At 32.3% G+C, this 11,968-nt stretch overlaps 1 protein-coding gene across 2 annotated transcripts; it reads left to right on the top strand.

The window, feature by feature from the left end:
• Nucleotides 1-1,336: 1,336 nt before the first annotated feature.
• LOC131599419 (uncharacterized) lies at nt 1,337-5,036 on the top strand. Of its 2 annotated transcripts, none has more exons than XM_058871782.1 (3): nt 1,337-1,720; nt 4,342-4,457; nt 4,536-5,036. In XM_058871782.1, the coding sequence occupies exons 1-3, from the start codon at nt 1,685-1,687 to the stop codon at nt 4,753-4,755; spliced, it is 372 nt and encodes a 123-aa protein (XP_058727765.1). In that variant the 5' UTR covers nt 1,337-1,684; the 3' UTR covers nt 4,756-5,036. The 2 variants fall into 2 exon arrangements, with proteins under 2 accessions (XP_058727765.1, XP_058727760.1); XM_058871777.1 differs by having other exon boundaries at nt 1,337-1,848.
• Nucleotides 5,037-11,968: the final 6,932 nt, after the last annotated feature.

Raw genomic sequence — 11,968 nt, 5'->3', positions numbered from 1 at the left:
ATTATTTTGATCATCCATTAACAATCCAATCCATATTCATCCGATCCATCCATTTTGTCACTCCTAGTTCACATACAACACTCCAAAACTAGTATCCACAGTCAAAGAGAAACAAAACAAGTCTTTGAGAGAATGTATGATCTAGTGCACCATCTTTTTATTTCTTACGCATTTTATTGAAGCAAATTCATTTATTTAGCTTACCTCTTTACAGTCTTTTTCCTTTATTTTACATTCAACCCGACTCATTCAGTAGTTTACTTTTAACCTCTTTTTTATTTTACAATCGGAATCGAAATCGAAATTATGGACACTCTAAATAAGTTTAAAAGTTTCTACACAAATATGTTCTAAAATTTACAAGTCAATCCTGCGAGTAATATCTTTATGACTAACACCTATTTACCAAAAAAAAAATAATAATGATCAATAATCAACTCCTAATTTTTGTTTTGTTTTGCATAATTATTTGTATAATGTTCTTATGATTATAGTGTTAGTACTTGTCCATGGCTGTTTTCCATAGCGGTCTACTTGGGCAGGTTATAATGGGAAATCCTTCTTGACTTGATGCTAATAAAAGCAAGAAGCTCCCTTGGATGTTTTTCCCTTATATAGTTCCCTTGGTCATCCAATATCTGATATTATAAACTCGACAAATCCAGAGGTAATTGACATTCTCCTCTAAAAGTCGTTAGTTCAAATTAAATTAGAATGTTTCAACAAAATTACTAATAATCGGACCGATTTGAAATTAAAATAAACTAAACTATTATGTTTGACTAGTACGAATCAAATCATATTGTACAAACGAATTTAGTATTGAAATAATATGATAAATAAACTGAATCAAATACCGGATTGAATCGAAAGGGAAAATAAAAATACTAAAAACAAATTTTTAATTTTTTTAAAAAATTTTGAAATGATTTTTTTAAAAATAAAATAATATATTTTTTAAAACCAAATTGTTTTTTGAGAATATTATTAGTATATACTGAACAGGTTTAAGAGAAAAATGAAATTAAGATAACAAATCATTTATGATATTTATTGAAAATTAATTTCATACATAGCATTTTCCTTGATAAAGAAACTTTTTATAAACTAATATTGTTAAAATACATAGTATATATAAAGTATAAACTAATATTATATTCTTATTAAAAAAAGTATTAGACTGTCTTGAATACATATCGTAATCCATGAATATTTGAATTTTATTGTAAAAAATATATATTTGAGTTGACTTGGATTTTTTGAGTTGACTTGGATTCTTCTCGAGAAAGATATTTAGAACAAAACCAACATACCGTCCATTACATAACACCATAGTACACATTAATTTATCCTTTTTATTTTGTCATGTCTGATGAGTGTTTGTACAATCACAATGATGATGAATCCTCAAGTTATGGTTGCGGTTTGATTGGGTTTAAGAAAAACCAAGTGTTTGATTACAGTTTCAGTAGCGAGATAGAAGAAGAAGATGATTTGTTTGAGATAAATCTGAAGAAGGAAGAACCGTTGGATTCAATAAAAGAACAAGAGTTTGAGAACAACAAATTAGGTGATGTTGTTTATGTGGTAGTTAGAATAGATGATGAAGGTTCAAGCATGGAAGCACTTTCATGGGCTTTGAAACATTCTGTTATACCTTCTATTACTACTATCTCTCTTCTACATGTTTTCCCTCAAATCAAACAAATTCCAAGTCCATGTAAGTAATCAATTACTACTTGTTCTTCTTTTCAACATGTTTGTTCATGATTTGTACTATGTTTAATGTTTTATAATAGTGGGAAAAATCCGCTTCAAAAGTTCGTTGACTTGTGTAATGATTCAAAGGTAAATAAATTCTCTCTTTGAAAGTGCAATATGTTACGTGAGTTTTTGTAAGGAAAGGTTCTTGAATTTCGTTAGAGATGATTTAGAGATCATGTTTGATCAACTTCATTGTTTTGTATTTCTATCTCGTGGTTTTGCATCATACTTTGTGACTTTGATACTTAAGATTAAATCTTTCTCTCATTCAATAAGTTTAAGTCAATTTCTTTGATGGGGTCTTTGTATAAGCTGGTGGCTAATGTGTTGGCCATTAGACTTGAGCTTGTGATGGAGAAGCTCATCTCCCCTGTTCCATCAACTTTTTTTACAGGAAGAATGTTGGTTGATGAAATGGTGGTTACAAAAGAGGTGGTAGAATTGGCCAAGAGATCTAAGAAAGTCTGTTTTATTTTTAAGGTGGATTTTGAGAAAGATTATGATTCAATTAGTTGAAGTTTTATGGATTATATGATTTTTAGATTCGGTTTTAATTAGAATTGATGGTTTGGATGAGAGTTTGTGAATTCGCTAGTAACCTTGCAGTGCTGGTTAATGGGTGTTCAACTCAAGATATTAATATCCAAAAGGACTTGAAGCAAGAAGATCCACTATCCCCTTTCCTTTTTCTACTTGTGGTTGTGGGACTAAATAGCTTAGTTGCTAGTGCTAAGGAGATTGGTTTTTACTTGAATTTTAGGGTGAGATTGTCTTATTTGGTGGTATCTCATCTTCATCTTCAGTATGAAGATGATACACTACTTATGGAGGATCCTAATCTTGTAAATATCTGGAGTATTTATGGCTATCCTAAGAGGGTTTAAGTAGGCTTCAAGGCTTCAGATTAATTTATACGGGTTAACGTGGTCCTTGTTTTTCTAACCTCTGCATGTCATTTCCTTAATTCTAAGATTTAAACTCTTCCTCTAAGTATCTTGGATTTCCATTATTTTCGATAGGGGCTAATCTTAGAAATCTACTTGGGGCCATTTAGCTAATTTGTGTGATTCTTCTTAATTGTGTGCTTAATGTTTTTCTTACATTTTTCTTTTTGTTTTTGAACATGTCCGTAAAATTTTGGAAAAAGTTTGTTAAGTTACAAAGAAGATTTTTTGGGAAGGGGTGGATGGATAATCTAAGATTTCCTAGATCAAATAGATTAATGTTAGTAAGCCTAAAAATAAAGGGGAACTAGAAGTTAGGGACCTCCGGATGGTTAATCTAGCCCTTCTGGCTAAGTAGAAATGGAGCCAGCTTATAAGTACTTTAAGCATGTGGTGTGTATTCTTGAAGCTAATAAAGATGCTTCTGTTGTTTTCTCTTTTCGAGGGGGGGGGGACATTGGGGTTTCGATCTATTTCAACTTGATTGAAATGTGTGTCCTTTCTTGGGTCCAAAAAGGATGAACCTTTTAATTGTTTGGTTGATGGTATTCTTAGAAAACTAGGGTTAGGTCTCCAAACCTTATTCTAGAAGGTCATGGTCTAGCATGTAGTAGTCTGGAACATTTAGAGAACGTATAATAATGTTATCTTTAATGGTGTTATGCAAACTACGAAATAGGTGGAGGAGACAAATATTTTTTGGCCTGGAAAATGTTTCTAGGCAAATAAGTGATAAACTCATTGACATTCTATGTTTGACTTTAGAACATTAGGCTATTTAATAAACAATAGTGTGTTAAGTGTTCGCCTTGGTTTTGAGGTAGGTTATGTGTTGTGAATTCAATGCCACGAACAAAGTATAAAATAAGGGATGAATAAAGGACAAGGAAGAAGAGGAGAACACAAATATTGGTTATAACTGCTATTCTTTTACTTTCTCTTAAAACAAGATTACAAGTTTACAAGAATAACAAATAACCTCTCTCACCCTAAATTAGGATTTGCAGCTTAGCAATGATGAGAGACTAGTATGCTATTTATAATAAAACCTAACATACTAACTAATGGGCTTTTTCAGCAAGACCCATTACACAAGCCAACTTAATACACAAGCTAACTTAACAAATTAGGGTTTAAACACTAAAACCTAATTTAACATGCTAACCACCCTAGCATCTTCGACATCTGCATGCTAGACCCATCTTCGACTACAGCATGCACACTTCGACACCAGCATGTGAACAACCTTCGACTTCATGCTTAACTCTGTCGAACTGTCGAACCAAGAAGCTACCCTTCGGCCATACTAGAGTTCGATTATGATTTTTGATTTTTGTTATTCTCTTGGTGGATCATTATCTATTGCTAGTGGTTTAGGCGGTAAGAGCTTTAATCTGGATCTTAAGTGGTTGAGTTTAGCCGCTTCGACGTGTTCACTTGCCTTCTTTTTATTTTGGTTTGTTATTCTGTTGGTTTGTTATTCTGTTGGATGGGGTGTTTTCTTATTAGATTTTGATTTTTGTTTCTATACTCGGGAGTTCTCTAAACATTTCTTCTATTTTAAAATTATCTGTATTTTGATATTTTTCACTTATTCTATTAATATAGTATTTTGTCATTAAAAACAATACAGGTTAAGGTTGATGTATTGCTTATTGAGAGTGACAACTTTGTTAAAACCATTGTGGATCTTGTGAGAAATTTCAATATAATGAAATTGGTGATTGGAACTACATCATCTAATCTAAGGTACAACTCATGTGTGACACTAAATTAATTAATAGTAATAACATATTTTCTAAATGTTTTTAATATTTGGATGATTAGGAAACATGGGTCAAGCAGGAAAAATTCCATTGCAGACATGGTGTTAAGAAGTGTAGAAGAAAAGTGTGATGTGAGAATCATATGCGATGGAAGAGAAGTGATCAATCAGATGATTAATGGTTGCACTTCATCACATGATGAAGTGGATGGTTTTGTTCGAGTCAAGCGTTTCATGTCCAATCCATTTAGATTATTTAGGTCTAGTGATAATAGTTTATAGGTCAGCAATAGGATTTATTGGCAAAGGGTGAACGAAATACATATTCAACTTTGTTCTATAGCTATAGCTTTATTCATATACTAGTTTTGGTTGTTTAAGTCCAGAGATACTAGTTCATATTTAGGAAACACACGTGGGAAAATGTGACAAGATATTGACATTACCACGTTAATATCGATATTAATTTGAAAATAAACAAATAAATTATATGTAATTATATATGATAGTATCTGAGTGTTCGACATTGATATGTTTGGACACCAAACACAGTTTTATTCATATCGATGCTACATAAATTCTATCATTTTCATTAGTTTAATAGAATATATATATATATATATATATATATATATATATATATATATATATATATATATATATATATATATATATATATATATAGAAGTGAGCTAGTGGTATGCTAGTTCGTCTGCCGATTTCTTCTAAAATTTCAATTACTTTTATTGTTTGATGCGTTATGTATTTGTGATTTTTTATCTTATACGTGTGATAGTATGATTGTTCTATATGCAGGGCCAGTCCTGGGCCAGGGCAAGTAGGCCCACAGCCCAAGATCTCAATAAAATGGGGGGCTTTAAAATTTGGGAGTGTAGATAAAAAATAATTAAACTGAAATATTATATTATATATTGGTCAGCGAAATTATTATGCAACAATTTACATGTGGGCCAGTGGATATGGCAATGCTTTATAGATGAGGAGTTGTGTGTTCGATCCTTTCTAATTTCCAAACTTTGGAAGTTCAATTTTTTAGTACCATAAACAAATATGGCAATTAAAACCATCATTTTAAAAAGACAAATTTAATTAATTATGCCTTAGTGCCATAACTCTCTCAATTTATCTAATTAACATTTTTAATTTTAATTATAAAATAACTTGTATGTAATTGATTAAAATTTAATTAGTATAAATTTTAGAAATTATTTATATATTATAATTAAATATTTAAAATTTTGTCATATAATTACCTAATTTATTATAGATTTTTATAATATTAAATTTATTATCCCTTGTGCTTTGATTTATTATTTTTTTGTCATAGAAACAAACTTTTTACCAATTAGGTAAACCAGCCTATTAGGGTCAGGACATGGTTTACCCCTGCTCTTACATTTTCTAGCCATATGATTTGGTTTTCCGTAATTAAAACAATAGAAAACGTCAACTTCATTTCTTTGAGATGGTGGATGTTGTCTAGAAAATAGGGCAATTAAGGTAATTAAAATATTCTCATTCTTACTTCAGTTAATTATATTTCGATTTTAAATTCTTAATGATTTGCATATAACTACTTATCTGCATTTAAATTCTTTTTATTGTTCGAAACAACCAATACTTCAAATTTTTAATCCTTACGAAATTCTTCTTCATTTTGGAGCGAGTTAAACGTGTGTTTTTTATTATGGGTCCATTTATTTATTTGCCCTGGTCCTCTAAAAAGTCTGGCTCGGCCCTATCTATATGTATAACATGTATATGTGCATCATTACTTTTTTTCTTCATATGTATCATAATTTTCATCTGCATCAAGGATGAGTTTGCATTTGCATCAGAAATAGTTGTTATGAGCATTATTTTGCATTATTCTTCATTAAAATAATTTTAATACGCATTAAAATTATTTTTAGCATTTAAATCTTTTTGGTTGATTCGAATCAACGGGGTGTATGACTAAAATCAAATAATAGAAAAATCATACGAGTCGAATCACGTAATTACAAGACTTGAATAAAAAATTGAGACAATTCACAATTTAGCGCTATAATTCTTATTCGAATTACCAAAGTGGTTGAATCGAATCAAAATGAAATATTTTGAGTCTAGTCAAATTGGATTATTATCACGTGTTAATCTGAATCGATTCAAAGCCCATTTATTTTTCCTTTTTCGAATCATGCATTCTTTGTAACTTTTGAGTCATTGGTTCTGGTTTCTTCAAGACCATTGACTTTGAAGCACTAGGTTTTAAGTTGTCCAGAACCTTGGACTCTTCAGTTTTTGGTTCTTACTGGTTCACAACTTTTTCCTTATCAACAGTTGGTACAAAATGAGAACATAGTCATTTCTCAATAGAGCTAGAGCAAGAAGGTTCCATGGTTTATTCAAGGTTCTCATCCTTAGATTATCATATTTTTGTGAATAACCAGTGCCTTCTCCTTTGTTCCTACTAACACCATAAATCATAGAAGCAAATTTTTTTCTATTAAAGCCACTTATATGTTAAACTCTTGAAAAGTAAGTTCTCGCTCATCTGGAGGTTTATCAAACACTTTTCACTTTGACTTCTTTCTAAATCATCATATCTAATTTGAAGAGATTTTAATTTATTTGCTTTTAGATCAAAGTGTTTTTTCAAAACTTTTACGTGTCTAGGTTTTTCTTGACAACAACACATAGCGTCTTGAATTAAAGTAATTAAACCAGAACGAGAATTTTTTTTGGAAATAACTCATCTTCTTCTTCAGAATTTGAACCAGATTCTGAGACAAATTCAATATTAGAAGATGTTAGAGCCATTATAGGCAGATTAGCTTCTTCCTCGTCCTTGTTAAATTCTCCATCATTGTCAAGTTCATCCCAAGTTTCCATGAGACTGTTCTTAACTTTGTTTCTTATGTTGTCCTTATAATAACTTCCTTTCTTTGACTTGTCCTTCTAATAACTTCCTTTCTTTGACGTGTCCTTCTGCAACTCTAGATATCCAACAATGAAATAACCAGGTTTCTTGTAGTTGTAGCATCCCTTCTGATCACCTTCCTTGCCTCTGGAACTAGGTCCTTCTGTCCACTCAAAACTGCATACAAGTGAAAATAACTCATAAGATTTTAATGTTAAAGTAATGATAAAGGTATTAAAAATGGTGAATCATCACAATCCCAAACTTATCTTGTTGCTTGTCATCTCATTGCGCATTCTCATAAAATATCTCGGGTGTTTATGTGTTTATTCCCTCAAAATTCTCAGTATGCATAATCACACCATAAGCTTAAATATATTCTAAACAGATTTTTTGTATAGGCAAACGAAACTAATTTAAAGGACAAGGGGTCCACAACCCAACAAAATAAGGAAAAAACGAAAGCAACAAACAACAACAAATGGCTTAAAGATCTCTTAAACAAATAGTCAGAGAGACATATCAATCCAACCACAACAAGTTTCTATCCGATTTGCAAGCTGAAAGAAACCACTCCTAAGACAAAAGCTTTATCATAACCAACCCATCAAACTTATAAAGGTAGCCTCATTAAAAAATAATAGCGTTCCTACATGCCCAAATCGATCAACAAAAGGCTAAACCAAAAATCCAATATGAATCCAAGTGGAATGTACATCTAACAACAAACTCCAAAGTAGTCTACTGCTCGACAATAAAAGCCAACACTAAAGGCAAATAAACTTGAATCCAGCCACAAGTGTTTTTCCACCAAGATAACGAGATCGAACAGCCACCAAAGAGATGATCTACGTCTTCCTCCCCCCTAAAACACAAAGGGCAAACCAAATTGTGTTAACCAACCAAAACTCCTCGTGTAGACAAGTTTATTCTAGTCAGAAGACAATTCAACAATAACCTCCAACCAAAGAAAAGAGATTTGTTCGAAGCCTTAGTTTTCTACAGCGATTTCAGAGCCAAAAGAACTGTCCCACACACACCTTCAGTGTTGAGACTACTTGTTGGAATCCACTTGTAACAATCCTTGACAGAAAAACCAAACGAGTGCCTCACCAAACACATTGATCTTCTACCTGCTCACAAACCAACAGAGTCTGTTACAAAGCCAGCAATAGATATGCCAACGAGACACCCACAACCTGGGGAAAACGAGAACCGAAAAATGAAGCTGCCGCATCCAAACATTATTCATCCATAACCCGTTGTTGGATAAGCGGTAGGCGTCTGACGCTGCAAAATGGAAAAGGTTCTGAAATAAACTGCAAAATGGAATAAAACCCAACCACCTATCTTGCCAAAAACCAATAAAGTCGCAACTCCCCAACTTGCACGCAATAGAAGAGGTAAACCCGTTTTCTTGAGTATCTTCCTGAATCGAACCAAGCGTGTACATGTCTTTCCACCAAAGGGTAATTTTGTTTCCTAACTAAGGATTAGTAGCATCAAGAATCTTCTTCTTAATATCGTTGTGCCTGCAAGAAAGAATGTTAGCTCAAATGGAAGTGTCGTCGTTTAAGATTTTCCATTTCCACTTACAAAGAAGAGCGAGATTGAAATTTCCGTAATGCTTAGTGTCGAGACCACCGTCTTCTTTTGGAAGGCAAATAGAATTCCAACCAATTCAATTAATCTTCTTCTTATCCTTCACTCATTCCCAGAGAAAGACTCTTTGAAGCCTAATAACCTCCTTAATGATAACTTTTTGAGCCTTATAGAAGGAGAAGTAGTAAATAAGAATATTAGTCAAATTAGCATTCAAAATAACAACTTTTCCCTCCTTGGTAGGACTCTAAACAATATGCATGATACATATATATTTTTTTGTCTTTTATGGTTATAACAGGACTAGGACTTGAGTAGGATACATTTAGAACGTGGGCTAATAATCATAGTCAATACGATCATTCTCATTACTATGTTTACACTAAAACACTATTGTTGAGGTATTTTCTTTAAATAGTCCATTAGAATCTTGTAGTTCCTAAGAGATGTACTTTTAGGTAGGGGTGGAAAACGATCCGGTTCGGTTTGGGTTCAGGCCCAAAATCAGAAATTGAACCAACCCACGGGTGGGATATGTGTACCCTAATTCCGACCGGTCTGGTTTTCAGTTTACTCGGGTTCGGTTCAAATCGGTTCGGTTTGTAATGTCAATTTTTTTCGGTTAGTGATTTTATTGGGCTATTTAAAATTCTAAGCCTAGATTTAAATTCAGGCTAATTTTTATTTTATTTTAATATTTATATAAATTGAGATAATTGTTGGGCCAATTTAAATTGTGGCCCAATTGAAATAATTTATTTCTTTGACCCATTTTAAAATGTAGAAATTGAATGATTTCAACTGTTTTTAATTTAAAAAATCACATTATTTTGAACTTTTAGTATTTACAGGAGCAAAGTGAAAACACTATATCAAGTATAAACTATCTCTCACAGAAAAACCTAATCATGCATAGATTTAATCAAACATAAACTTTTACACACCCACACACCAATAAGACGTTGAGTGCCAGTCGAGAGCTCCATGAAAAGCGATTGAAATCGTAGATCTGAAATAGTGAGAGAAGACAAGTCAAATAAAAGGGAAAAGATTTTGATAGCCATTGAAATCATAGATCTGAAATACAGGGAAAATATTTTCATCCTACACTAAAAGCCCATGTACACTAAGAACTGTCTAGCAACATAAAGATGAGTACTATGTTATGAAATCATAGATCTGAGAGAGAGTGTGAGAAATTTTACCTGCACAAGATAAATGCTAGAAAACAACAATTAAAGTTGCTGCGATGAATGCAGGGCCTGGAATATGCCAAAACTCCTAAAATCTATTTACCTGAAAATAGCAAACAAAATACTTTTTGTGAATGAAGCATTATGTACACTAAATAATGCTTTAAATTGATGAGAAACTAATTTAAATAAGAAAAGGAAAAAAACATTACACCGTGAGAGATCCCAAAGAAACATCCTCTTCTGCTTACGAGGGTTCTTTTGTTGTTTGTCATCGTTGTCCACCTTGAATTGAGTTGACTCTGAATATCCTCCGAAACACTAGATCTCCTCCAAACACTAGATCTGCACACACAATGATCTAAATCAATACATAAAAATAAAATATCACAAAAACGCATACAAAATCAAAATTATTTTCATAAATACAAAATTGTACAGTTCATCATAATCAATTCCAAATTAAATTTTAAAAACACAGATTTATAGATTTCTTATCCCTAACCCTAAATCAATTGTGAAACTTTAAACTGAAACATTAAACCCACTTTGAAAGTGTAAGTTTAAGAGTGCGCCTAAGAGGGGGGGGGTGAATTAGGTTTTCGAAGATTTATCCGGTTTTTAGAATACTTGTACTTATTTTTTGGTTAAGTGTTTGAAGGCTTTTGAATGGTTCTTTTCTTTTCTTGATAATAGTGATGAAAGCGGTAAATTGCGGAAAAGTAAAGAACACAATGATGTATACTGGTTCCCCTCACAATCCGAGAGTACTCCAGTCCCCTTTCAAACACGAAAGAGATTTTTACTATTGTTAGATCTTTGTACAAGCCTATACCAAGACTCCTCCTACAATCTTCTAACTAAACCACCAAGAACAATCCTCTTGGATTTCAATAAGTCCTTAAGAGAACACCCTCCCTAAGGATACCTCTTGTTTCCAAAACTATGGACAACAAGGTTACAACTACCAAGAACAATCCTCTTGGATTTACTAACTTGATTATGAGAACAATCCTCTCACTAATCAACAACCCTTGCTTCCAACAATCCTGGATAGCAAGTCAATAATAACAAAATATATTTGAGTAGAAATGTTGATGAATGTAACACCCCTTTTATACCCCAAAATAAATAAGCATATAATCAGAGAATAAGCATGCATATAATTTAAAAGGGCGTCACATCGACGTTTTCAAAAATTAAAAGCTTTTAAAAACCGACAGCATTTATCTACAATATACGATACACCTGGTCATTTCAAATAACACCTAAACATTTAATTACAATTCACACAGAATATGCATTCACAGCGGAAAATACTAAAATACTCATGTATTTCATAAAATGATTCATGTCCCATACCATGATCATATCTCAATAATCATCTAAACATAAAATAAATCAAAATCAGAATATTTGGCTTGAAAGCCTCTCAAACAACAAGTAGCCAAATAACAAGTTTTCAAGTCATAAACATAATACATAACCAAATAGAAACATGAGTTCAACACGACTAGTCTACCCAGTGTTACATGACCAGAGCATCGACTCACTACCTAATCTCCAACAAAACACGGAAGAATATCCAGCTAGATCACACACAAGCTACTAAACTCCAGAACCTGCATGTCGCCAAACGAGGGCAACATTAAAACAGAAGGGTGAGAATACGAACCATTATGAAGAAAGTATAACAGAATATAATGGTTAAATCAACACTTCAAGTAATTAGTCATACTACGTAAAACGGAATAGATAATAGTAATCAACACATATT

The sequence above is a fragment of the Vicia villosa genome, linkage group LG1 (assembly GCF_029867415.1).
Source record: "Vicia villosa cultivar HV-30 ecotype Madison, WI linkage group LG1, Vvil1.0, whole genome shotgun sequence".
Taxonomy (NCBI): Eukaryota; Viridiplantae; Streptophyta; class Magnoliopsida; order Fabales; family Fabaceae; genus Vicia; species Vicia villosa.
Note: the sequence above shows the minus strand (reverse complement) of the source record. Positions and strands in the feature narration are given on the sequence as shown.

What these genes read in the sequence shown, in the direction of transcription:
- LOC131599419 (XM_058871777.1), top strand. Translation starts at nt 1,786, where the DNA reads ATGTTTTATAATAGTGGGAAAAATCCGCTTCAAAAGTTCGTTGACTTG. An exon ending in ACTTGTGTAATGATTCAAAG is followed by an intron (nt 1,849 to 4,341) that starts GTAAATAAATTC and finishes AAAACAATACAG; the next exon opens with GTTAAGGTTGATGTATTGCT. An exon ending in ACTACATCATCTAATCTAAG is followed by an intron (nt 4,458 to 4,535) that starts GTACAACTCATG and finishes TTGGATGATTAG; the next exon opens with GAAACATGGGTCAAGCAGGA.